At 40.6% G+C, this 26320-nt stretch overlaps 2 protein-coding genes across 12 annotated transcripts in view; one reads left to right on the top strand and one right to left on the bottom strand.

Moving 5' to 3' along the window:
• The window catches only part of rapgef3 (Rap guanine nucleotide exchange factor (GEF) 3), a 30466-nt gene extending 7015 nt beyond the window's left edge, over positions 1 to 23451 (top strand). For 6 of the 11 annotated variants that reach the window (XM_031290633.2, XM_031290636.2, XM_031290634.2 and 3 more), the window contains 26 exons: positions 2346 to 2408; positions 7014 to 7120; positions 7210 to 7331; positions 8533 to 8710; positions 9469 to 9553; positions 11124 to 11184; positions 11588 to 11664; positions 11794 to 11940; positions 13041 to 13147; positions 15478 to 15566; positions 15687 to 15765; positions 15854 to 16004; positions 16120 to 16202; positions 16304 to 16334; positions 16468 to 16543; positions 16737 to 16874; positions 17104 to 17201; positions 17949 to 18074; positions 18460 to 18641; positions 19888 to 19978; positions 20065 to 20115; positions 20250 to 20337; positions 20654 to 20718; positions 20828 to 20882; positions 21562 to 21633; positions 22687 to 23451. In XM_031290633.2, coding sequence (XP_031146493.1) covers positions 2346 to 2408; positions 7014 to 7120; positions 7210 to 7331; positions 8533 to 8710; positions 9469 to 9553; positions 11124 to 11184; positions 11588 to 11664; positions 11794 to 11940; positions 13041 to 13147; positions 15478 to 15566; positions 15687 to 15765; positions 15854 to 16004; positions 16120 to 16202; positions 16304 to 16334; positions 16468 to 16543; positions 16737 to 16874; positions 17104 to 17201; positions 17949 to 18074; positions 18460 to 18641; positions 19888 to 19978; positions 20065 to 20115; positions 20250 to 20337; positions 20654 to 20718; positions 20828 to 20882; positions 21562 to 21633; positions 22687 to 22805 — 2541 coding nt within the window. In that variant the 3' untranslated portion in view covers positions 22806 to 23451. The remainder of the gene's footprint in view (positions 1 to 2345; positions 2409 to 7013; positions 7121 to 7209; positions 7332 to 8532; positions 8711 to 9468; positions 9554 to 11123; positions 11185 to 11587; positions 11665 to 11793; positions 11941 to 13040; positions 13148 to 15477; positions 15567 to 15686; positions 15766 to 15853; positions 16005 to 16119; positions 16203 to 16303; positions 16335 to 16467; positions 16544 to 16736; positions 16875 to 17103; positions 17202 to 17948; positions 18075 to 18459; positions 18642 to 19887; positions 19979 to 20064; positions 20116 to 20249; positions 20338 to 20653; positions 20719 to 20827; positions 20883 to 21561; positions 21634 to 22686) is intronic. The other 5 variants (XM_031290635.2, XM_031290640.2, XM_036007818.1 and 2 more) reach the window with 1 other exon arrangement.
• A 31-nt stretch (positions 23452 to 23482) lies between these two features.
• The window catches only part of itga5 (integrin, alpha 5 (fibronectin receptor, alpha polypeptide)), a 39309-nt gene continuing 36471 nt past the window's right edge, over positions 23483 to 26320 (bottom strand). The window contains exon 30 of the mRNA XM_031290629.2: positions 23483 to 26291. Within this exon, the coding sequence (XP_031146489.1) occupies positions 26208 to 26291 (84 nt within the window). The 3' untranslated portion in view covers positions 23483 to 26207. The remainder of the gene's footprint in view (positions 26292 to 26320) is intronic.

The raw sequence follows: 26320 nt of genomic DNA, 5'->3' as shown, positions 1-26320 counted from the left end.
ATCATCACGGCTGGCTGCACAACGGCTAGACAAAGCAGCAAACGCCACAGAGTCTGTCTCTAGAGGGACTGGAGACACTTGACAGATGTATATCAGTCATGTGAGGTTGAGAAGCTTCCTGATCAATACAGTCTGTCACTGTATGAATGACTTACTTTGCATCACGTATTTAGGCTTCATAGCCAACAGGTACCCATCCCATTTAGAAGGCCTTAATATTTATCCTTGCAACATGAGCAATCCAAAGCGCACTGAAAGCAATTGCCTTTAGAATACAGGTAACCTTATACGACGTTAATGGGATCATAAAAACTAAGCCACAAAGAACACAGCGAAAAAATTACAATTTAGGGCGAAGTAACGTTACACACATGAGAATGTTAAATTACAACTAGATTACTGCACAGATGCAAAACCAAAAAAAATACATAATTTCCCATAATACGCAATTTCATATTTTCCACAGTTTATATAATTCGAATTCGAATGTTCTCAGTTCTCACTGATTTGATTATACTGCTCAGCCCCTGTTTGTAACGTTAACGTATGCCTAGCTGCGTAAGTTAAGTTACGCGCTGTCAGTTTGTGTAACGTTAGCATGTTTGCCCAACTTATAGTCTTGCAACTTTATCGCGTTGTCCTGCTGCTTTGATGCTTGTTAATCCTTTCAGAAAGATGCTTGAGAATCCTGGAAGCCTGTTCTTGACCAGGTATCAACTCCTCCGAATAACACAAAAAAAATTCTCTGACAAGCTAACGTTAGTTTTTTTTTTTTTTTTTTTTTTACCAGCGGTTCGGTTTATAACAATACCCCGCGGCTGGTGGGCACCGATGTGTTTAATTTCAACTTTTAGTTCTGAAGTCTGACTTTTTGTGCTGTAGAAGATAACCCACATCGTTCATGATGGCCACAGTTACTATCTTTAAAAGAACTACCAGCAGAAGACGACACGTAGGCTATGACTTGGCAGACAGCCAATCAAATTGCTGAGGCAATCAGTCACACCTGGCAAATTAAAACAATATTTGCAAATAAATAATAAGTTCACCAAACACTACACAAGACCAATGCTGCAGACTGAGGAAAATATAATTTATTTCTCTCCATATACCCAAATCAGTTAACATGTCAACATGGAGAATCCCAACCAAACATGTCCCAGTTTTCATACAGCTACTGCAGTAGTGTGCATAACACTGTTAGCTCAGCAAACAACAGACAGACATAAAGTACTCTATCCAGTACAGGTTACAATTACAGTAAAAAAAAAAAGATCTGAAAAAAAAACAGAAAATACAGTACAGAAAACATTAGACTTACCTTCTGCATTTGTATAGTGCTTAAACCTGATTGGTGTGTCTACAATTAAGCAATCATGTGTTTGAGTACCTGATGGCTGTGTTACACAGATTGGCTCATAGGTGTGGTAATTTGATAGTCAGTGCTTTGGAATTGCAAGGAAGAGACATCATGATGTACTTCTGTGTCTAATGTATACAAGTGTGTTTAGTGTTTTGCAAAAAGTGTGAGGGTGACATTGATAATTGTGTAATACTTTTGATTTCAGTGTGTAAGCAATCGACAAAAATTGTAAAACTATTCTATCCAGCAACTGTAAGCTAAATTGTAAGATATAATAATGACAAATAACAGCAGTAATCGGTGATGCTTATGTCATGCATTAATCCAGAATTATATTCATTCAAAGCCATTCAAATGACTTAGTACCACTAAAACCACACTTTCTTCTGCCACCAGCAGGTCTCCCCAAATGAATATTTGTACATTGCAGCAAGTTAGGGCTGATCTGACTCACAGAGGTAGGGAGTCTCCATGAATAACAGGCAGATGGTTACATGCTTGTATATGTTGCAAACGCTGCAGTTCATTTAACCTTGAAATGGATGGATTTTCAAAAGCCTTTTCATATAAAAAGCATAGTACATAGTTAAAAGCAACCTTTTCACTTAGCAAAATGCATGGCAACAGGCTATGTACTTTCCTTTGCTGATGTCTATGAACTCTTTCCTCCCACTTCATCACACTCACTTGACACCCACCCACACCACGCTGGAGACAATGGTAACACAGCGCAGATTGAGATAATGTATTTGTGTTGACCTTCATCTCAATGAAAAGAAATAATTATTCTTTCTATCTGGATGGTCCAGCTTGGTTATATCTGTTTATTTGGTGCAACGGCAGCAAGATAATCATCGGCGACCAGTCCAGCTAGTTCCTGTGGAATCCTGTTCCAAAGAAAGGTGTCTGCTTTATTTCAGAGGCTTTGGACTTTGCAGAAATGGCTCAGTAGTGATAACGTCTTTCTTCCTGTTTCTCTTAGACTCCACTGCCAGAGGCCCTGAATTCAAAGGACACTATGAAGCAGGTGTGTATGCCAGAGATGGTGAGCTATGCCTTGGTACATCACATCCCCACAGCAGAGAGTAATCCAAGGTTCTCACTGGTGTTAGACCCCTGCTGAACATAGGAAGACACACAGTGTCAGAGAAGTGTGATTTCAGCAAGTTTTAGCACTTAAGCAAGTATAGATAGTTTCCAACATTATTGAAAACGGACATTTCTAATAAGACTGTTGGAAACTGGATTGTCTTTAAGCTTTGATCATCAGGGTTAATTATTGTCTAGCATCTTAAGTCATATGATATCCTTGTAATTTCTTCTTTATAACAATTTCATAATCATGTTTTCAAGCACATATCAGGCTTCTTGTCACTCTTTAAACTGTCACCGGCTTAGACGTTTCTCGCTCCTCATGGGTCTACTGACCTCTGCCATCACCCAGAGTTGCAGTGCTTGCATCCTCTCAAACTGCTGAACTTGTTCTTTTGTTGTTATAACATCCTGCATTACTACTCAAGCGAGTCTTAAAAAACACATTCCTAGCAGGGCATGCAGTCACAAGGAGTCTAAAGGCCGCTCCAGGGCCCACAGTTAATTGACCCTCCCTACACTCCCAAGCCCTATACCTCACCCGGCCCAGGCCCCTCTCCCTGCCTTATCTCTGTTCCTTCAACAGCATGCCATGGAGAGAACTTTGAAAACACTCACAACAGGGTTGTAGGCCTACATCGTCACCTTCCTAAAACAATGGCCTAAGTCATTTTTTGACAAAAAAAAATATTTTTGCCTAAATCATCTCCTCATGGTGCTGGCCACTGGTAAAATTGCCTACATCCTCAGTTGAACAGGTCTTGTGATTCTACAGCTTTAGTATAATTGCCTATGTCAAGCGTGTGACTTAGGCTGTTTAGTTTTTTGTTTTCTGAAAAACCGGAAAAAAATAACTTATGCCATTATTTTAGGAAGGTGACGACATGGAAAGTCAATTCTGTTTGGGTTTGGGTTGGGTTTGAGAAGAAAGAGAGAGAGAGAGAGAGAGAGAGAGAGAGAGAGAGAGAGAGAGAGAGAGAGAGAGAGAGAATGAGAGAGAGAGAGAATGAGAGAGAGAATGAGAGAGAGAGAGAATGAGAGAGAGAGAGAGAGAGAGAATGAGAGAGAGAGAGAGAGAGAGAATGAGAGAGAGAGAGAGAGAGAGAGAGAGAGAGAGAGAGAGAGAGAGAGAGAGAGAGAGCGAGCATCTTTTAAACCCAAAATAATCAATGCCTGTGCATTTTAGTTGTGTGCTGGAGAGAGAAGATAGAGTAATCATGTCTGCAGGAGGCAGGCGTTGCTAACATCTTGAAGCTTTGTTTGGTTGCTTAGCAAGTGTTGGCTCCAGATTCTAAAAGTCACTAATGAGCATCATACATTCTGATAGCACTGGACAAGACGGATTGTTTTTGATAACCTGCGTTTGATTGTTGTGCCCCAAGTTTGATATGAGATGCAAAAGATGTCGTTTTCCTCTTTAGACACGAGCATACTGAAGTAGAATTCACCATACTTAATCACAAGCTTAACTTGTAACTTGTAACTTGATCTCTGCTCACATTTAGAAATACATTTTTCATTTGTGTAACGAAAGTTGGACACGTCCCAGTGTAATTTTGTTAACAAAACATACTTTTAATTTTCTTTTGGCTGAGGTGGTTCTGCTCTGCATGTATACAGGACTTCATAGACTGGATACATAGGTTGCGCACAGTTATAAAATGTGTTTGTGAGGCTTTCCCTTGTAGGTCAGATGTGTAAGTTCACATAAACTACAGATACAACTTGAAAGATCTGAAAACTGATGCCTAATGACCTGATCAAAGGCCTGGAAAGGGGAAAAAAAAAAAAACATATCCGTCATGTATTGCAGGATGGCAATGTTGCCTTCCAAAGAGTGGTCTTGTATTTTTCTCACACAGAGAGAAGGAAAAAAAGTCAGGTATCTGTGGTCCACAGAGCTGGGTAACGCTTCTCGTCAACTCACACAGTGTTCATCTGTAGCTTCTTCTCACACAACACAGCCCACCAAGGTCACTGAGAGTGAGAAACAGAGAAATGTCTCGCCTACAGAGTGGGTAACTGTGCTCATCATCATTCCACCCCACAAGAAAATTGCATGAAACAAAACCACCGACACTCTAACACAAGTTAAAGAAACTAATACACAGAATAGATCATGTGATTGTGTTGTGATAAATGCAATTACGACCTTCTTTCAACCAAATGACTGTGTTCACTCCTGTGTGATATTAAGCACATGCCCTGCTGGAGAGTGTTTGAGAAAACTGTACAGGCTGTAAAGCAGCTGTTCTGTAGCCCTGCAAAATAAAAGTAGGTGTAGTAATTTAGAATCATATAAATATCCTATACATTTTACAGTTTAAGTGTACTTAAACTGTATTACTTTACTTAACATCAGCAGTCTTAAAGAACTTTTTGAATATAGGCTCTTGGCAGTAAAATTACCTCAGCAGCACAATGGACCCGAGTCATAAAATGGGTTATAACTTCCTGTCCATGTGCAAGTACATCGGTGTTGGTCGCTGCACACTGGCTGAGTGCGTATTGTACTTGGGGAAGGTGTTTTCCCTGTAAACAGTTACCTGCGGGTTATAGTTTCTAGATAACATGATTAGGTGGCCTCTGGTTAGGTTAGGTTACGTTCAGACGATAAACAACACACAGTTCAGCGCACAGCACTGCTATGAATCACAGACTAAATGTTTCTGCATGTTTACATGATGGTCAAGTTTAGCAGTGAGGGCTAGGCTCCCTTCAGTGAAATTAGGCTTTTGATAATGTTTTTATAAGGACTGGGTTAGGTAATGGAAAATGCCTCATCAAGAAAATACGTTTTGGAGCTGACATGCCTGAGAATGTGAGTCCCGGGGGAAAATGGGCCCCTGGGAATATTGGTGACCTCGAGACAACATAACTCCGGAGGGGCACAGCAGACGCCTTAGAGCACATTTACTCTGCTGATGTCAGGTCTGGGAACAGGCATATTAGGTTGAAGTAGGGCTGGGTGATTTGGCCAAAATCTTCTATCCCGATATAGGTCATTTCATATCTCCATAACGATATATATCATGATATAGCATGTTTTCTCGTAATTGAATAAATAAATAGTCTATTTAAAAAAAACACAGCCTATTTTTGTACACTCCTGTGTGAATTAAATACTTGACAAATGAAAAGTACTGAGAATTTTCTCATTTTATTAAGCACTTTAGTGCAAAAGAAAACATAGCAAGGTTAAGAACATAAAGCGTCGTCCAAATGACGTCAATATTGCCGTTACGCAGTTCGGCCACTGGTTTTTCGGCATTGTGATAGAAACGAGATATAGCGTCATATCACCCAGCCCTAGGTTGAAGTGTGTACTGTGTAGTGTTACCCACAGGAGTCTGTTATAGTTGTATGTTGTAATTAGCAGTCCTGTGTGAATGTGGATCTAACAAGCACGTGTCATAGCCCCCAAAGAGCATCACAGGAAGAGGTCAGTACATAAGTCAAAGGTCATCAGGCGTTTCTATATCCTGAATGAGTTGTAGAACACTAGAAAAGGCAAAGGGCGTAAGTAGTTTCTGACAATTGCTTCCTTAAATCGCTACGCCAAACACTGATATAGGAAATGGTCATTGTTGGTAATTTTTTTGTGCATCTCAAGAACACCACCTTGCGCAAATAGCAGTGGCTTGAGGGAAATCCAAAGAACAAACAGGCAACCATCTGAGGCACTCGTGGAGTCACAAGACTTGGTGCAGGAGATATGAGAGAGGGAGTCTAACAGGGAGGAGCACAGTAAAACTGTCTACTTTTCTCAATCATTGGAACAGTAAATATTGTTGGATGGTTGTTTGATCCAATTTGGTTTTGAATTGAGTGTACTGTGAAGCGTGAAAAGGCCTGAACCAGAACGGCCGCATTACAGCCAAAAAACAAAGCACATTCTTGTTACATAAGCCCTTGCTTCTGCATCGGTGGCTGACAGGTTTTGCACCCCTGTCTGCAGTCTTTTTTAGACCTGACTCGAGTGAGTTGTGTGTATGTGTGTCAGGGGGTGGGAGTGAGGTGGGGAAGAATCGAGAGAGTTTCAAAGGAAATACAGTGAGGGTGGTCAGAAAGGGAAAGTTTGTTGTCGCTGCGTACCGCCCAGAGAGTGAGTTGTAGAGGCAGGGAACTCGGCGAGATGTGGGAGAGTTTAACAGCAATTTTTAACACATTCTCACCTCCCTGAAACCCACACACACACCACATTACAGTCCAACACCCACAGGAATCTCCACTCACGCTGTTGACGTACGTGCCATTACACACACGATATTCACGCTGAGGGGAAATGCAAAGAAACTAGTCTCCATCTCTCACACTCACACATGCACACTTGTTTCTTTTGCTAACTTCTTTCTGCTGCCAACACACAAGCCTGCTGTTTCAGTAAACAAGACCGCCTGTGTTACACATCCTCCTTCTTTATGTACACATCCCCCTCTCACTCTTTTGCTCCCTGTTTGATCAGAACATAGAAGGGAACACAACTCACATTAATGTCTACTTATAAAAGAAAGATTCTAGTAGTTTAATTGCTGTTTTCCTTTTCATTTTTTTCAAGTTTCTTTCAGATCGTGTTGTGAAAGCAGCGAGATCAGTGTATAGTGTTATGATCGAGAGGAACCCGGGTCTGATCCGAGATAGAAAGTATCACCTCAAAACATACAGGTACCTACACTGGTGGTGGGATCTCTTCCACGTTAAAAAAAAACCTCTACAAATGAAATGCATATTCATACGTTACATTTCTCTCACAGACAATGTTGTTCCGGTAAGGAACTTGTTGATTGGCTGATGAAACAAAATGAATGCCTGCAATCAAGAAGCCAGGCAGTTGGAATGTGGCAAGTCTTGGTAGATGAAGGAATCATTGTTCATGGTAAGAAGTAAAGAGATGAATTTTTTAAATATAAATCTGCCTTTTGCTTTCGGCTTGGATGTATACCCTTCACACCAGACAGTTTTACTTACCAATATTTGAGCAGCCATAATTACAGAGACATTAACATAATCATGTCTTGTAACATAATCATGTCTTGGGCGATTAAAGGACAATTCCGGCGCAAAATGAACCTAGGGGTTAATAACATATGCGTACCGAGTCGACCGTTCTCTGGGACATGTTTTCATGCTAATCGAATGTGTCTCTAGCTTGAAACAAGCTACCGCAAACCGGTGATTAGCTTATAACGCTAGCCTTCGGGGCAGAGGGTAAATCGCTATTTCTACAACCGAAGCATTGAGAACTTTGTAAGTGTACAGACAGTTTATTAAAAAGACCAAAAAGTCATGACCAGTCAAACCACAAATGCCCTGCTTGAGCTATGCTACTGGTTACTGGTTGCACGGCGTTCGTCGTAGAAATAGCGATTTACCCTCTGCCCCGAAGGCTAGCGTTATAAGCTAATCACCGGTTCGCAGTAGCTTCAAGCTAGAGACACAGTTGATTAGCATGAAAACATGTCCCAGAGAATGGTCGACTCGGTACACATATGTTATTAACCCCTAGGTTCATTTTGCGCCGGAATTGTCCTTTAAGGCCTTGGTGTGGACTGTAGTATGTATAATAATTCCACAAGAATTCAGTCATATTCAGCTTTTTTTTAATATATATAATGATAATAATGTCTCAGACTGCACTTGAGAATTTACCAAAACATGCTTGAGTAGCTTGAAATCTGTTTACTGAGCCTGCCAGGGCATTTGTTTCACAATGTGTTCTCAGTCAGTCAAGTGCTCACTAACCACTTATGCTCTTTGGATGGGGCACTGTCTTCCTGGAAGAGACCACTCCAATCAGGATATAAATGCTTCATCATCAAATTAAGGGGATCACTCTGCATAAATGAATCTGATTTCCATGTATCTTGTCAGTCTGGAGTTTTGTAACGTTACTACATGACAACTCATTCTCTTTAAAAGGTCAAAATGTATTTATGTATTTCCAATTTTGTTTCCTTTTTTTTTTTTAAACTGTGTGTTTTAGTTAATTATCTGATTTTTATGTAAACATCTTTTCTCTTAGTTACATTTGGGTCTCATTTAGTCTTTTCCCGCCTCTGTGTTCTGCCTCAATCAAGTGAAACATGAGTTGAACTTCCATGACAAGGACACCCAGTTCTACCGCTTCCAGGACTCAGAGTTTGGCCTGAACCACGTAACAAACGAGAAGGAGTTGGAGGACGAGCTGCAGGAGGCTCTGTCGCTGCTGTCTCAGCTGGGTCCCGATGCTCTGCTCACTATGATTCTACGCAAATGGTCAGTATGTGGAGCCTTTATAGAAGTATTACCAGTGGTGGAAGTACATTTATTCGAGTACTGTACTTAAGTAGAAATTTGAGGTACTTGTACTTGACTTGAGTCTTTTGTTTTCATGCCACTTTCTACTATTACTCCGCTACATTTCAGAGAGAACTATTGTACTTTTTACTCCACTACATTAATCCGAAAGCTTTAGTTACTTTACAGATTAAGATCTGTGCACACAAAACACAGTTTATAAAATACGATGTTTCCATATTAAATTAAACTACCCAACAATGCACAGTACAGCTGAAATGATTAGCCGATTAAAGACTTAGTTGATTGGCAGAACAGTTTGGATCGTTTCCAGTTTCTAATATGTGAGGACTGTTCTGCATTGAGTACTTTTACTTTTAATACTTTAAGTACATTTTCCTGATGATACCTACATACGTTTACTTAAGTAACATTTTCAATGCAGGGCTTTTACTTGTAACGTAGTATTTTTACAGTGTGGTATTAGTACTTTTACTTAAGCAAAATATCTGAATACTTCTTCCACCACTGACTATTACGCATGAAAACCTGTTGTATATTTGTTACTGCCTATCTAGCAAAGACCTTTTCATAGTGATCATATCTAACAATCCTGTAAGGGTCAAACAACCTTTCAAAGGAACCAGTGAAGTCGGATTTTGTCATCAAGCCTGCAGAGTTTTTAAGTGCATCAGTGGTTGATTGCATGTGTGGTGTCTGAACGTCCCTGTGTTTAGCCCCAGTCAGAGGAGTGCTGAGGACCTGGAGGTCATCTATGAGGAGCTGCTCCATGTCAAGGCTGCAGCTCATCTCTCCACCTCTGTAAGTCTCTGTTTCTGCCTGCTCTGGACATCTATGTCATTGTGATTAAAGCCACTATACGTAGTTTTTGTGCGTAGAAAAGTCAGACAGTCAAGCACTTACACTGCACTTAAGAATCGGTACTTTGATGGTAATAGTATACCTTGAATCTAATTTGATACAAGAGCTCCATTTGAATCTGAATCTTTGAATCAAGGCGAGCATTCTTCTTGCTTAAAGCTTTAGCGCGTAACTTTTATATTAATGAACATCCATTACATCCAAGCCATTGCCAAATGAGTTGATACAAAGCTAATTAAGACTATCAGCTCCTCCAACTCTCTCTGTATTTCTCAGTATGGCTTTGTTTACAAAATAGAGTCGTCCGGTGACTTTCGCACGCAGAAGCTCAAGTACAGTTAATGACCTCTTCTGAAGAGTCCATCATGTTTTTTTTTTATTTTCTGTGTCCTCCTTGACTACAAGCAACTGTGTGGAGGAGGGGGGGTGTCCACGATCACGGAAGGCTTCCGTCATGTGGACGCGCCGACAGTGTTGTTGTCATTACTTAGAATTTCTCACTACACACTATAGCTTTAAAGTGTCTACGAGGAACTCTCAGTTGATTCTAGCAGCCCCTTTATTTACAATAAGAGAATAAGTTACAGATGCATCGTTGCATTTCAAGTGTTGCATACGGTAACTTAGCCTACTTTGGATGTATCGTGGGCTAAACAGGGTATCACTGTCACTGTGTCACGAACCAAAGCATTAGCAAGAGTTTGTTGTAGCAACCAACTTAATGATAAAAATAATAACTTAGATTTATATAGCCTCTTTCATGAAACCCAAGGACGCTTTACATGTACAAGTACAGGGGGACAAAAAGAAAATAGTAGGCAAACACAAACACGGACTGGAAAGAAATAAAAACTGGGCACTAAATGGAAGGGGGACGTAATTTCTTGTAGGCTACTGACATACATCCACATCTCGCATTGTAAAGTTATTTTATGAAGGAAATAGACATATCACATACCTGTCTAGGAGGAAGAGGGCCAATTCGGGGTCGGTTTTGAATCCTTTACAATCCCGTAATTGTCTCCATCTGTTGAAAGCTCGATTCTCACCATTGTATGCTAAATAAAGGAAATTAAAGCAGTTAAAGCAACACTTGCCCCATGATGTTTCTGCTATTTTTTCATTTGGGATAATAGACCTTTTTCACAGCAGACATGTTGACATGTCATAGTAGGAAAAGCACAGGTGTATTCAAAACCATTAATGATGGCTGCATTCCACTTAGGAGAGGCCCTGGTATTGTGCATGCTGACTCACTGAAATAGCTTACTGGGACACTTGATGGAATTGAGCCATCCTTAAGATTATCAATTTCAGCTGTGCTTTCCTACTATGACAAGTCAAAATGTCTGCTGTGAAAAAGGTCCATAGTAGTTGCTTATTACCAAACCATGCAGTTTCCTCTGATTCTTAAAGTACTTTGATCAAAGAACCTTTGGAGTTAAACAATCAAACAATAAGGAGTTATCAATGCAGTTCAGTCTAACTTCTTACCCTGTTGTGCTTGTAGGTGCGTAAGGAGCTGGCAGCAGTGCTGGTCTTTGAATCACATGCCAAGGCCGGAACAGTCTGTGAGTGTGACAGCTTTGCTGACGTTTGAGCTTGGCTGGGAGAAAGAACCTTGGACACAGAGACACTCACAGTTTCATTGTGTATTTGAACCACACTGCAGTACACTAATGTTATGATGTGCACAAATGCCCTCCTATCCTAACATCCTCTTCTGCACAACACGCCATTCAGATATATTATCTCTACCAAACCATGTATTAAATCAGGAATATTCAAACTGATTCATTACTTCAGTGGAGACAATCAGGGCATCATGTGCATTTTTTTTCATGAATATGAAAGTCATGCATACATAATGAAGCCCATTGTAGACGTGATCTTCATGCAATTGTGATGGTTATTCACACAGAGACATGTGTAAAGTACCGATGTTGTTGCTGACTGTCTATTTTTGTGATGTAGTGTTCAGTCAGGGGGACAAAGGCACTTCTTGGTACATCATCTGGAAAGGCTCTGTAAACGTGATCACGCACGGGAAGGTAAATCCATTTACTGCTTGCTAATATAATAATAATAATCAATCTCAGAACTGGCACTCATGAAATGCCTCGTTGCTTCGGAATTGGATTCCAGTACAATGCAATGCTGAAAGTGCTGTGTGCACACAGGGCCTGGTGACTACACTACATGAGGGGGAAGACTTTGGGCAGCTAGCTTTGCTGAACGATGCCCCTCGTGCTGCCACCATCATCTTGAGAGAAGACAACTGCCATTTCCTCCGTGTGGATAAACAGGACTTTATACGCATCCTCAAGGTGTGTCTGAGCATCTAATTACATGTCTAGACCAGTGGTTCTCAACCTGGGTATAATTTCTAGGGGGTCGCCAGATGGTTAGGGAGAAAAAAAAATGAAATAACATATTCTAGATTGGGGAATGTTTTTTACATTGCTATGTGAGTTTGGTACATTTTGTGTGGTGTATTCAGAGCTTCATTTGTAAATCAGCAGGTCCTGGAACACAGAAAGGGGTCTGAAGATGGGTCAGGGGGAGAGAAAAAGTCACAAACGCGTCAAAAGTCCACAGAGCCCGGAGCACATTGGACAAGGCTAGGTGCTAGCTGCTAAACTAAAACTTAACTGTCATTAAAGCATAGCATGTATTAGTCTCGCTTTGCCAGACCTTCCTCCACAGCGCTACGGAGGAGGGTCTGGCTAGTCCACACAGCATTCTGGGATGGGAGAGAAATGTGCTCTGGTTTATTGGCATTTCTTTAAACCAATCACAATTGTCATGGGCGGTGCTAAGCGCCACACGGAGCTCCGGTGTCGCTGCAAAACAACCTGGGGAAGGAACTTGTTTTGGTGGAACGTGTACGTTCAAAAGTTGTTTTAGTTGTGCAACAACAGAAAACTCAGACTGGACAGATAGTCTAGCTAGCTGTCTGGATTTACCCTGCAGAGATCTGAGGAGCAGTTAACCATAGTCCTCAGAAATCCACCGGAGTTTAAAATGCCAACACAAAGAAAGCGGAAGGTGACGGACATCCGGCCGAAAAGAAGGACGTATGGTGGAATGTCCGCCAGCAACGGGGCAATCCCGGAAGTGGGACATCGTGGATATAGACTTAACATGTATTAATCAGAGCATTCACAAAAATCACTCAAAATCATCAGGGAGAGGCATTTAGAAACAGCTGTTTACACCAGTTTGCAGCTCTCTTTCTCATTGTCGAGGGGGGGCGGGGGGTCGCGAACACCAACCTCATTATTTTGGGGGGTCGCGACTCGAAAAGGTTGAGAACCACTGGTCTAGACAATGTCAAAAATGTACTAAAGTGGCTTTTTCTCTGTGCGCACCACATATTCAGATACCCAAATATGCATTTGACTCGTCATCCATGTGTGTCCTTTAGGACGTTGAAGCTAACACAGTGCGGCTGCAAGAGCATGGGAAAACGGTGCTGGTGTTAGAGAAGAGCACCGACTGGGCCGCGCAGGGAGGAGCAGGAAACAACAGCAAGTGAGAAATTCTGATGCACTCACCTCTGAAACAACACAACACTTCACAAGCAGGTTTACAATCATTAAGATACTTTACCTGGGCGTGGGCAGATACTAGACTGTATCACGCCAGTAACACAAGCACTGCCATTGGTCATCATAACACAGTGACAGACAAGTATGCAGAGCTTTTTTTGTCAAACGTGGCTAAGGCCTTATTAATCGGCTGCTATCTGACAACCAGTAAATAAATGGACTTCAACCCTGCCTTGGTGAATGACTTGTTATCAGTCTCAAAGTGTTTTAGCAAACATAAATTAAGTAACAACCCTTACTTGCACACTTACACACACTGCAACCATCTTCTCTTGTTCTCTCCACTCTACTAAACAACCAAGGTGTATTATCTGAGGAGCCCAAACAATTAGGGCTGTCAAATGATTACATTTTCTTAATCGCAATTAATTGAATTTCTATAGTTAATCGTGATTAATCGCATGTTTTATCACATGATTAAAATTCTATTATTTTGCATTTCAGAACTGTTTTTAAGTACATATTAACAATGGAAAGCAATTCTTACCAGTGTATCTTGATTGGGAATCAAATGAATGCAAAGAAAGTGACTTTATGAACTTGATTTTAAGATTTGTATTTGTTTATTATATATTTAATCACACAGTCATTCAGTCACACATTTGAATCTAGAGTCAATATTAGGGTTGGGTATTGTTTGGTTTGGATACCGGTGCTAAAGCGGTACTTTTAAAACGGTACCGGTGCCTTAACGGTGCCTGAACCGATACTTTTTAAGAAAGTTAAAAAAAAAAGGGTACTAAACAGTTGGCAACATTAAAGAACGGCTTGTTTATTGCTAAGGCCATATCGTCAAAATTAAATGTTTAATAATAATGTAATCACTATAACAATAACTTATTTCACTAGTAAATAGCTGTTGAATGACAAAAACAACCACCAGATGGGAAAAGGACATTTAACAACAACTTTGAATGCACCACGAGACTGTAAATTACCAGTTTCATTGAACGCACCGTCTGTGTTTTTCTGACAACAGCAGCTGCATCCCAGTGTTGAATCCTCTACAGTGAAATATAGTCACACTTTACACAGTTTACTGTAGTTGTCAGCATTGTAACCGTGTTTAATCCAGCTACTAGCTAGCGGTAGGCTAACGTTAGCTGCTGTCGAGTATAGTGTTAACTAGCGTCACGTGCAGCAATGTTTCTGTTTCCTGTAACGTCTGTTTCAGAGCATCACAGAGAAGTGCAGACATATCAGTGGCACCTGAGGCGCCAAAATCCGCGTTGCTATTCCTGCAGCAGCAGGATGTGTTACGAGGAAGTACGGCAAAATAGTAGTCTGTTAGGCACGACGCAAAGCCGAGTGAAGTGAAAATCAATTAATAAATGGCGGCATGCGATTAATACGATTAAAAAAAATTAACGCATTATGCTCGGCCCTTAATTGCATCTTGATTAACGCGTTAATGCTGACAGCCCTACAAACAATATTACATTTTTCGGACCTGATGCTATTAGGCAATAAGCCCTCAAATTTAGAGATAAAACTGTCATGACGTGGATACAGTGTGTGCCGGATGGCACTGCATTTTATAGGTCGACAATAAACACATGATCTGTAATTCATCCAACGCTGCTGTTCACTCATGATATGCTAGTGCCAACTCGCCAAGTGTTGTAAATACAGTAGAGGAGTCTGCAGGACAAACAATGCAATGATTATGTCAAAATCTTTTTTCTAGTTCTTCTTTTTGGGCGTCAGTCAATGTGCACACAAACCGATGATACATATATGCAATAAACTAAGATGTGTTAGCAATAAGCTCAAAGCACCACTGTGCCTAAACAGAGTCTCAACGAGCCTATAGCTTGGCTGTAGACTGAGTCTCGGTCATCTGTAGTCCCTGGACAGAGGTTACGCAGCTGGATGGAGACGGATAACTTTGTTAAGCAGCACTTTACTGTTCTTCACACTTCATCAGCTCCACAACAACAACGTGTCCTCATTTTACTTCCTCACATGTAGCTGAACTAACCAATCAGATGCTAGTATAACTTAGACTCAGGTAAATGTGAGGAAATCCACAGAGGTAGATTCTTAACTGCTGATGTAAATATGCAAGTACTGACTGATAAACACAAATATGTAAATAGTTAAGTGTATAAACATTGTAAATACATTTTGGTAAATTAACTCCAATATATGAGTTAACTTGTAAGGCACTAATTAAAAACACACAAAGGAATGTGTGCAGAGCAATACGTCAGGAAAAATAATCTGTTCTTTCTCGTGTTGTGCTCTGTGCAGGTACACGGTTATGTCAGGAACACCTGAGAAAATCCTGGAACACCTCCTGGAAACAGTAAAGCTGGACTCTAATGGAAATGACGCAATAGGTGGGAGCCTGCAGGCATATTCTAGTCTTTTTTCCTGTTTTAATGGAGTGATTCAAGATGATCAGACTTGGTCAGCTAGTTAGTTAACGGTGTGTTGTTGTGATGTTTGTCTCCCTGCAGCTCCCTGTGTGACCGACTTTCTGCTCACCCACAAAGTCTTTATGCCCTCCAGCCACCTGTGTCCCGCACTACATCACCAATATCCTCTGATGGTTATTATTATTATTATTATTAACTTAATTAACTAAGTTAATTAACTTAATTATTAACCTTAACCGTCATTGCACCTATGAGGCAGAGCTCTCTGAGGGTACCGATCAGGAGAAGGCTTCCTACATTCTCAGCACCAAGCAGAAGGTAGTGAAGCTGATTGGCCAGTGGGTGGCACTGTATGGCCTTCTGCTGAAAGAAGACCCTATTGCTTTGGACTCTCTGGAGGTGAGATTGCAGTCTCCGTTTAATCATTCTGTGTATTGGAATATTTCCATTGTGAGGACAGAAAATAAATAATTGTATGCCTGCTTTTTCAATTTCCATGTTTGGGCTCCAACAGAGGTTGAAGAAGGAGGTGGCAGGTGATTTCCGTCTGTCCAGCATGCTGAAAGAACAATTTAGGGAAAGGAGGAGAACCAAAGTGTAAATTGTCTATATTATCTTATAACATCTAGCTATTTCTCAACTCATAAATACTGCAGCATGCCATTTAACACCTTTTTTATCTTTTAATGTCTTTACAGATTGGAAAACGGATATCAGTCACTGAGCAGGGTAAGCGTCTTGTCTTTTTGCACACGACAGCTGGGTGCAGAATATTAACGTCAGAGATACATTTGAATGAGAAAGCAGTTAGAATGTCATTTGCCAGTTTAATGTCACTGACACACTCTGATGATCTTGATAGAACCAGCAATTTGATTGGTTCTCAAACTGTGAGGAGCCAGTGGGGAGGTTACAACCAATCAGAGCACAAGATAAAGGTGAGTAAGACTCTATATCTGTTTTGGATCATCTATATCACTACAATAGGTTGCATACGCAGACGAGTTCCATCATATTAGCTCATGTATCTGTGGGTGTTGTTCCTGAGAAACACACATCGTTACTCAACGTCATCAGTTATCAAATCAGCATATCTTGACATGTTTTGGCGTCTGTGTCTTTTCGGTGCAGTGCTGTATGAGATCTACAGACCAGACAACAAGCCTCTCACTCTGATGCTCCCAGTCAACACATCTGTACAGGACGTCTTGTCAGCGATAGTCAAACCTGGCACTGATCACATCCTGGTCAAAATGAACTCTACGGGAGGTGGGACTCTATATATAGAAAGAGTATTTTTATTTTATGTACCAAGATATTTTTCGTTTTACTTGCTGGTTCCTGTAAAATTGTTTCAATAAAGCATTTAGAGCTGCATATTAAAACAGTTTCCAAGCTTGAATTCCAGTCTAGAGTCATGTTTATAGATTTTTTACCATTTCACCTCTGTCAGTTCATCATGCTTAAATGTAGTTTTTGATGTATTGAATGCACACAGAAAGAGCTCAGCTAAAGCTGGATGCGACTGCAGTCTACACGGCCCTGGGGCTCAACGAGAGACTGTTCATCTGCACAAGCAGCCAAGTGGAACAACTGGTGAGGAATAGGTGCCCTCCATTCCATTTCTTGTTTTGGACACTTCAGACATATTGTCATCAGTGGTGGAAGAAGTATTCAGATCCTTAAGTAAAAGTACTAATACCACACTGTAAAAATACTCTGTTACAAGTAAAAGTCCTGCATTTCAATCAAAATGTTACTTAAGTAAAAGTATGTGAGTATCATCATGAAAATACAGTTAAAGTATTAAAAGTAAAAGTACTCAATGCAGAAAGAAACTCACATTTTACAAACTGGAAACGATCCAAACAGTTCTGTCAATCAGCTAAGTGTTTAATGGTCTAATCATGTCAGCTGGACTTGTAGGGCGTTACATTGTTGGGTAGTTTAATTTATAATAAAACATTGTATTTGTAAATCGAATATGTTTAGTGTGCAAACATCTGTTTGATTTGTAAGGTAACTAGTAACTAAAGCTGTCAGATTAATGTAGTGGAGTAAAAAAAATAACAGTATTTCCCTCTGAAATGTAGCGGAGTAGAAGTAGAAAGTGGCATGAAAAGAAAAGACTCAAGAAAAGTACAAGTACCTCAAATTTGTACTTAAGTACAGTACTTGAGTAAATGTAATTAGTTACATTCCACCACTGGTCATTATGTTCATTGCTTACAGTTGAGTTAGGGTTAAACATGGTGGTTTGGTTCAAAACAGCTTACCTGCCCTAAAAGGCACTATTATTTTCTACCTGCTCATTTTCTTTCCCTTTCTCTCTCTTTCTCCTAGATGCCCCTGGCGGAGCAGCAGGGTCCAGAGCGAGGAACAACGGACATCCTGGAACAGATGTGCTCCAAAGACATCGCCAATGAACTCACCAACTATGACTGGGAACTGTTCACTGCCATGCATGAGGTAGCTAACTCTGAAGCAGATATGACACATTTTACACCTGACCGCAGCATATAAACCAATTGATACATAACAAAGAGGAAATTGCTTATTTACACTTCAAATGCCTCATCAAGGCTGAGCTCCAGTAGTCTATCATGAAAGTAGCGCCAAGGCTGAAACCGACATTCAGATATTTCCTCGTTTAAACAAAGGACTGGGTGTCTCTTTGATGAATGTCTCTGAGCCATGCTCCTTGGCACTTTGCCATCAGATCACCTGGTACTCCGGTACAACACTTACTGCATGCTTTGCATGTTTCCGGATCAAATCATAATTATGAAGTATTCGCCGTGTTCACAGTGTGTGTGTCTGTAATTTATGTGACTCACTGTTCCTGTTTCTGAAGGTGGAGCTTGTCTACTACATATTTGGCCGTCATAAATTCCCAGGTGCCATCACAGCTAACCTGGAGCGCTTTGTGCGTCGCTTTAATGAGGTGCAGTACTGGGTGGTGACTGAATTGTGCCTCTGCGAAGACCTGGTGAAACGTGCCATTCTGCTCAAGAAGTTCATAAAGATCGCTGCAGTGTAAGTTAGAAACCTTAGCTATGTTTTGATGGCAGTGTAGGTCAGTCGGTTCAACACTTTGGTCCAGACTGAAACATTGCAACATATATTGGATTGCCATGAAAGTTTGTACAAACATTCCTAGTCCTCAGAGGATGAAGCCTCGGGGATCCCCTGACTTTTCCTCTAGCGCCACCATGAGGTCAAGGTTTTAATTTGTCTAATACTTATGGTTTTATTTATAGTTTATGATCAAACCTGCAAAGTGAATGACTTTCCCATCAGCCTCAGCTGTAGTTTGTGTTTAGTGCTAACTAGCAAATGTAAGCATGCTAAAACACTAAACTGTATATCTGCTCAAAGACAGGGTTGGTAACTATTTCCAATATACACTTTTTTATATATTGTTTAAAATGGTTTTAAAACCCCGACAGCAATAAATAACTCATGCGCTCTGAAAAAGGAGTGAAAAAGATCTGTCATCTGTAGCTGCTGTGATCCTGTAACAACGCCCACCAATCACTGCCTCGCGGTCCGCTTGGAAAGAACCAATGAAATGCCTCCTCGCCCCGCTGCGTGTACTCTACCCCTCCCGTGTACGAGTCTGAGCTCAATGCACGTCGTAGCGCATTTCTAATAGAAGTCATGTTTGTTTTAAACATTCAGTATGATAATATTAGCTGTTTGTTTACCGGTGAATGAGACATGAAGTCAAATGTCGGTCCTTTCTCCTCTCTGCTCTGAAGCAGCGGTGCTCGTGCACGTCTGTGTGTGGGTCGGAGCCCCGAGGAGATGCTACTTTTCAACATGACCAAGGCTGCTTCCCAAGTCTCTTGTTTGATAGCTCCTTCGACATTTTTAATTTATTTATTTTATCAATGATTCACCTTAATATTTTCTGTTAATACAGTACTGCCGACGGCGACTACATCATATCTGTTTCCAGCAAAACACACCGAAAGCAGAAAATGCAGGAAATCCATGTTATGTACTTTTTTACAAATTAAATAAATGTCAGACTGACTTTTTAGAAAACAATTCGTTTTTAGAAATGTCTCATGAGATATTGTCTCTAGAAGTGTATTATTCAACTTTTGTTTTTGTTAAAGAAGGAAAAGGAAATCGCAATACTCAATACTATCGAATCGCAATAAATTTAAATCGCAATTAAAATCGAATCGGCACCCATGTATTGTGAAAGAATTGAATCGGGATAAAAGCATATCGTCTCAGCCCTAACAGCCATGACGTGTCCTCTCTGTCACAGATTAAAGGATCAGAAGAACCTGAATTCCTTCTTTGCTGTGATGTTTGGTTTGAGCAACAGCGCAGTGCACAGGCTTTACAAGACCTGGGAGGTGAGAAAGCCCTGAATGCAACAGGAATGATGATAATATATTTGTGTCACTGTTTACTAAATGACATATGTTATTGTCTATCCCAGAGAATACCCAGCAAGACAAAGAGAATTTACTATGCTTATGAGAGGTTGATGGTAAGTTAAACTGTATGCTCTCTTTTCTGGACATTTTATAAATGTTCCAAAAACTCTAAATATACTGTTTGGAACATTCATTTTGTGCACTAATATGATATAATGGTGCTCTGTTTATTCTCTGTCCCTGTTAGGATCCCTCACGCAACCACAGGGCCTACAGACTGGCTGTGGCCAAACTCAGTCCTCCCTACATCCCCTTCATGCCTCTGCTGCTCAAAGGTGACAGATACTTATTAGAATCCGAATACTTTATTAATCCCCTCAGGGAAATTGTTAAGTTGCTCACAGTCAAATTTAAGTCAAAATAAGGGTAAGAAAAAACTAGTCAAAAGTGTATAAAGTAGCTAAAGTGCAAAAAAAATAAAAAGTTCAGTAAAAGTAAAGGTTAAAAAGATTATGGTGTACTATGGATTATACAAATGCTATTGAACATAAATAAAGTACAGTGTGACATATACATACAGCATTAGATGTGAATGTTGTGTAAATGAATTCACTAATCACTCACATGTTTTCTGTTCCTACGTTTTCCCAGACATGACATTCATCAATGAGGGAAATCCAAACTATGTAGACAAATTGGTGAATTTTGAGAAAGTGGTAAGACAGACAAATGTTTTTGTAACGTTGCTCGGCCCAATTTTTCTGCTCACAAATCTTTGGCATGTCATTTAACTTCAAATTTTTCCTTTTCCTCCCATTGTCACAGCGCATGATCGCCAAGACAGTGAATATTGTACGAGGCTGCAGAAGCCAGCCTTACGGTAAGTGATCCAGTCGAGCTTGTCGTACAACTAGCAGATTGACGCTGACACAGCGCTGGGGAGATGGGTCTGGCAATGTGAGACTACAGCACTGGCAAGGGTATAGGTCAAAGGTCAAACAGTTGCACGTGCACGCTGAAGTAAATGGGTGATGTAGGGTTTTGGCTACGAATGACACATAGGGATGTAACGATACACTATACTGACGATTCGATACCATTCAGGATTTTAGGTTTACAATACGATTTTCTCAGGAGGTTTTTAACAGAATAAGCTGCAGACAAATGACTGAAAAAATATTCCTTAATTTATATAAACTGTGCAAAACAACAGACGTGTCCTTTGCAACTGAAAATGTATTTTATCTTAAATAACAAAAATCCCACATCAAAAAACAAATCCCACATCAAAACAACTAAATAAATAGAAAAATAAATCTTTTCAAATAAATAAACTGAGACTTAGTGACGTGAAGACAGGCAAAGTGTAATTAAATTACATTACGCCCTAGGCTGTTTAAAAATAATCGCAATAGTATCGCGATTCATTTTTTTATCTCAACCGATTGTAATCTTTACACATTTATATGGATGTTTAACCGAGTAATGATGCATCGTTACATCCCTAATGACACATGAAGGATATATCAGGTAGGTAAACTTGTCTTTCTCTTCTGCAGTGCCATCGTCTCCACAGAGGGGCCTGGCAGATCGGATGTTTCTGGAAGCGCCTGCTACTCGCATATCCACATGTAAGCTACATCTGCTATATCATTAACTGCTGGATCTAGTTGTCCTTCCTCTGTAACTGAAAGAGTTACTTTTATGATAATCAGAGTTTTAGTTCGGTGTGGCTCCACAGTCGAATTTCACATTTTTACAAAATAAGGAAGATTTGCCAATACAAACACTTCGTTCAGCCCTGCAATAGAACTCAGACCTATTAGTCAGCATTTTTTGCATATACAGTATGTGAACACTCCAAAGGGACTGAGACCCCTTTGGAACAAATTTGACTCAAGTCCGTGTTGCACTTCTCTTAGTCTACGACGTTCCACTTCCGGGATTGCTCTCGTTCTGCCGGATATTTCGCAGGATGTCACTCTTTTCTGTTGTCCTTTTTCGGATGTTCGGTACCTTCCGCTTTCTTTGTGTTGGTGTTCTAAACTCTGGTGGATTTATGAGGACTATGGTTAACTACTCCTCAGATCTCTGCAGGGTAAATCCAGACAGCTAGCTAGACTATCTGTCCAATCTGAGTTTTCTCTTGCACGACTAAAACGACCTTTGAACGTACACGTTACACCAAAACAAGTTCCTTCCCGAGGCTAAATTGAAGCGGCACCGTTGGTCCGCTCGGCGCTTAGCACCGCCCAAGACGATTGTGATTGGTTTAAAGAAATGCCAATAAACCAGAGCACATTTTTCTCCCATCCTGGAATGCTGTGTGGACTCACCAGACCTTCCTCCGCAGCTCCGTGGAGGAAGGTCTGGCAATGCGAGACCACACTTCTCTTCACCTGTGAATTGTTAACACAACACGCTTCAGGCTCGTTTTGCCTTTTGGTCCTGTATGTATTTCAGCCCCGAGGCCCCATCAGAGCTGAAGTGGACCACAAAGACAACGGAGTCCTCTTTCAAGCAAATTGACGATGTGAACGCAAAAAAGAACCAAGTCCCTTTTCTGTTAGTCCACTTTTTGGTCAACCTTAAAAGGACTGAGTTTGGTTCGTTTAAAGAGGACTATATGTGAAAACACCCTTAAACATATGCTGAGTCAACAATGGTTTCTTCTTCTCCCCCAGGCTCAGAATATGCCCTCCCTCTGCGGAGTCCCAGCAACATCCGACACTACATTCAGAACCTGAAGGTGATTGACAACCAGCGCAAGCTAACACAGCTATCAAGAACAATAGAATGCTAGGGCATCAACCTGCGAATGTGCAAAGACTGTAACCAAAGACTGCAAATCTGAACCAGAGAACAGATTGTAGCTGGATGAACAAAACTTTCACACTCGCCTACACAAGATGGATGTCTGGAGGCGTTGAGTGCCGTGGACTGATTCTAATTCAAGGAGCTTGGACATTCCTGGATAAGCTCTCTGCACAGCAATCAAGAGTGACAATGTGCTGTGTGCACAATAATAACCTCCTAATGATAAACCAGAGAATCCAATTCTGTGTCCGAGAGACTTGTGGGACACTTCTTTTTTTTAATCCAAGAAGCTTCAGGACAGTATGTATGCCACAATGGAAACTGATCCCCTCACAAAAGCAATGTTACAACATGTACAGTTAAGCAAAGTATGCCTGTCTTTGGTGTCAAAACCATTTTTGTGACATTTTATATACTGCTGTCTGTGGAAGAAGCACTCTGGTGGTTCTACAAAAGGACCATAAGAACATATACTACAGATGTTTGCCATAGCTAAATCACTTTAGGTCAGTTTTTTTGCGCACTTTTTTCACTAATATATTGTACGAGATCATTTTTTTTGGCAACGAAGCCACTAACTGACATCATACATTTCATACAATGTTGTCTTCCAAATAAATTATTTTTCTCAACTATGTGTGTCAATGAAAAAAAGCACAAGAATATGTAAAAAGGGAAATATTTTATTCAAAGTACAAACCATAACAGGTACAAATTGACCCCCAATGTTCTCCCCAATATGGGGTGAGAAAATTTCACAACAAATCAGCTATCCTTTGAATTCAAAAATACTCTCCATGTCATTAATATGTACAACTTCTTTTTGGAAGTCCTGGAGAGTAAGAATGGGCTAACACAAAAAAAAAAAAGAATAAAGAAAAGAAAGAAAACCCAGTGCCTTCTCCTGATGTAACCATGGAGGAAGTAGTAAAAAGTCCCCCTGTCATTATAAATAATGGGTCGACATGTTCGGTAAAGAACAAACAATGTTAAATGTTATAAATCAACTACCATGTGGGCATTTTGTGGACCATTTGAAAAATTGTAACTCACTAGCCAATACAAGAGACCATATGAAAAAAGTGTGATGAAGCAAACAAATGTAAACCCTGTGGTTAGTATAATGTGGGTGTTTGCGCAGGTGAAACGGCAGAGCACAAAAATGATCAAACTAAATGTCAACATACCCCAAGTTCAATTCAGATATGTTCTAGTGGTTGTGTTCCTGGGCCAGTCTTTGGTGTCAAAATCTGTACGATCACAAAAGTGGTCCAGCGCCAGTGATGAATGAGCAACTCGTAAGTGGAAAAAAAATAAGTTTCGCACTTGAAGTATGTTTAGTGAGAAAGCAAGTGATAATGAAAAAGCCAGAACCTCACAAAAGGATTTAGTGTATGTGCTTATCACATACTTTGACACAAAAAAAATACTGGTTTATCACAATGCGGTCACAAATAAAAGAAAAAAAAGGCAAGCACTGTAATATTAAAAAGAGTGAATATAAATATTGCACTTCCAATCATTTAGTTCCCAGTGCCTAGCTGTTATCCCTTTGTTAGAGGTACAAGACATCCTGCAGGATCTGGACATAGCCTTACAGTCTTTTTTTTTTTTTTGATTTACAATGAGGTTGTAAGTGTTTTAAAGTAAAGTCGTCCTGAACACTGACTGTATTTCTGCTATCATGACTAACAGTAATGCAGAATGGCTTAACCTCAACGATCTCAAGCTACAGAGGTGATAAAGGATGAACAGGACTAAGCAGTGGGAAAGGTAATAACCAATTCATACACAAAACAAACATTCATAAATATACCATTCACACAAATGCATGTATGCATTAAGTCACACACAAGCGCACACAACCCTAACTCTAACCCACAGACATGAAGTATTTACATTTAAGGCACATACAATATCTATGTACACGACAAGTAAAAGAAACCAACACAAAGCATTTGAAAGTTCAGTCCCTGTAGCCTTTTGGTAGTGGGATGACTTCAGCCACTTCTCTTTCTAAACGTGGGCAGCTTTTACTCAAAGACAATCAAAAATACAGTATCTCACAGTAACGTGCACTGTAAGCTGAAAATGGATCCTTCACACTCAAAGAGTGATGATCCCCGCCTGCTCTCAGACTTAACACTCTCTGTCAAAGCTACAATGTTGCCGATTGTCACGTCTTTGGTTCAAGACACCATCACGCCATGGCGAGGTGGTTTCCCCTAAGCGTCATTTAGTCGCACGTGGTCTCGATTCGAACAGAGCAGGAGTAAAGACAGCTAAATATTCTTTAGGAGAACGTCACCACACCACACTGTTTCAAGCCTAATGTGAGGTTTCACAGGTCGGTGGTGGATCCAGTCCCATCCTATCCCAGTCGACTACACAACAATGATGATGCGAGCATTGGTAACTCTGAACATGAACAAACAGGATTTAGACAAAGTGATCAGTAGGAGTCAAAATCAGAACTCAAAGGAAGGTCAGTCAGTCAGCCTTAGGTGGAATTATATCAGTAGATTTCCTTTGAGTGCAAAAACAACTCAACCCAGCGCTGTGCACCAACCTGAGGCAGAGAGAGATCATTTTGGTGAACAGTTAAGTTCCGTCCCTGCATTTTCTACGCCCGCTTATCTTGTTCAGGGCAGCGGGGTGCTGGAGCATATCCCAGCATGCATTAGGCAAGAATCAGGGGAACACCTCGGGCAGGTCAGGGTTTTTAAATTACGTAAAACTGTGTGTGATAAAATGGCGTGATAAAAGCAGAGCTATTTAACAGATTAAGTCTCAACATCTAGGCCAGTATTACCGACATTGCTGTAGTCAGGTTAATGTTTTCACCTGAAACCTGTTTTCCGATCTTCTGTCAATAATGTGTTCAGCAGCTTAATTCACAGCTCCTGGCTGCCATAAGCTACATGTGGCCATATCCTGTCAGTGGCAGTGAGCACATCAGATCATTAGCACCAAAATAAGGCAGTTAAAAGGGGGTATTACAGAACTCTCCATCACAAAAATCCACAAAAGGAAACCCAACAGGCATCTCACTGCATACGCAGGCCGACGGTTGCCTGTACTTCTTTTGCAGTCACTCTTTTTGTTGTTCAGTCCAACATTAGCCTTAAGGCATTGAGAAAAAGTTCTATTTAGTAACGATCCCAACCTGCCAACCAACAAGACATAAGTTAAAAAAGAAAAGAAAAAAAACATTCATTTGGAGAACTTTGGATTTTTGTCTTCCTCTAGTGCAGCACAGTGGAGTTCCAGTGGTCTCTCTTTCTCTTAACTCTTCGACTGCTTTCTGATCCACTCTACATGTTCCATCGTGGTTCTCCGTTGCAATCATATGGCCAGGTACTGTGGTTCTGGTAGCTCGGGTTGTCCTTTAGGCCTCCGAGGCAGCCTGTGGTTTGAGTTGAGCTTTCTCCATGGCGGTGCCGTAAGGTAGAGAGCGCTTGAAGAAGCCGAACTGCAAGAAACGTTTTTGGGAAAAAGCAG

This window comes from Sander lucioperca, chromosome 12 (assembly GCF_008315115.2).
Source record: "Sander lucioperca isolate FBNREF2018 chromosome 12, SLUC_FBN_1.2, whole genome shotgun sequence".
In the NCBI taxonomy this organism is placed as follows: Eukaryota; Metazoa; Chordata; class Actinopteri; order Perciformes; family Percidae; genus Sander; species Sander lucioperca.
The sequence above is the reverse complement of the archived record's forward strand: the minus strand, read 5'-3'. Positions and strand labels throughout refer to the sequence as shown.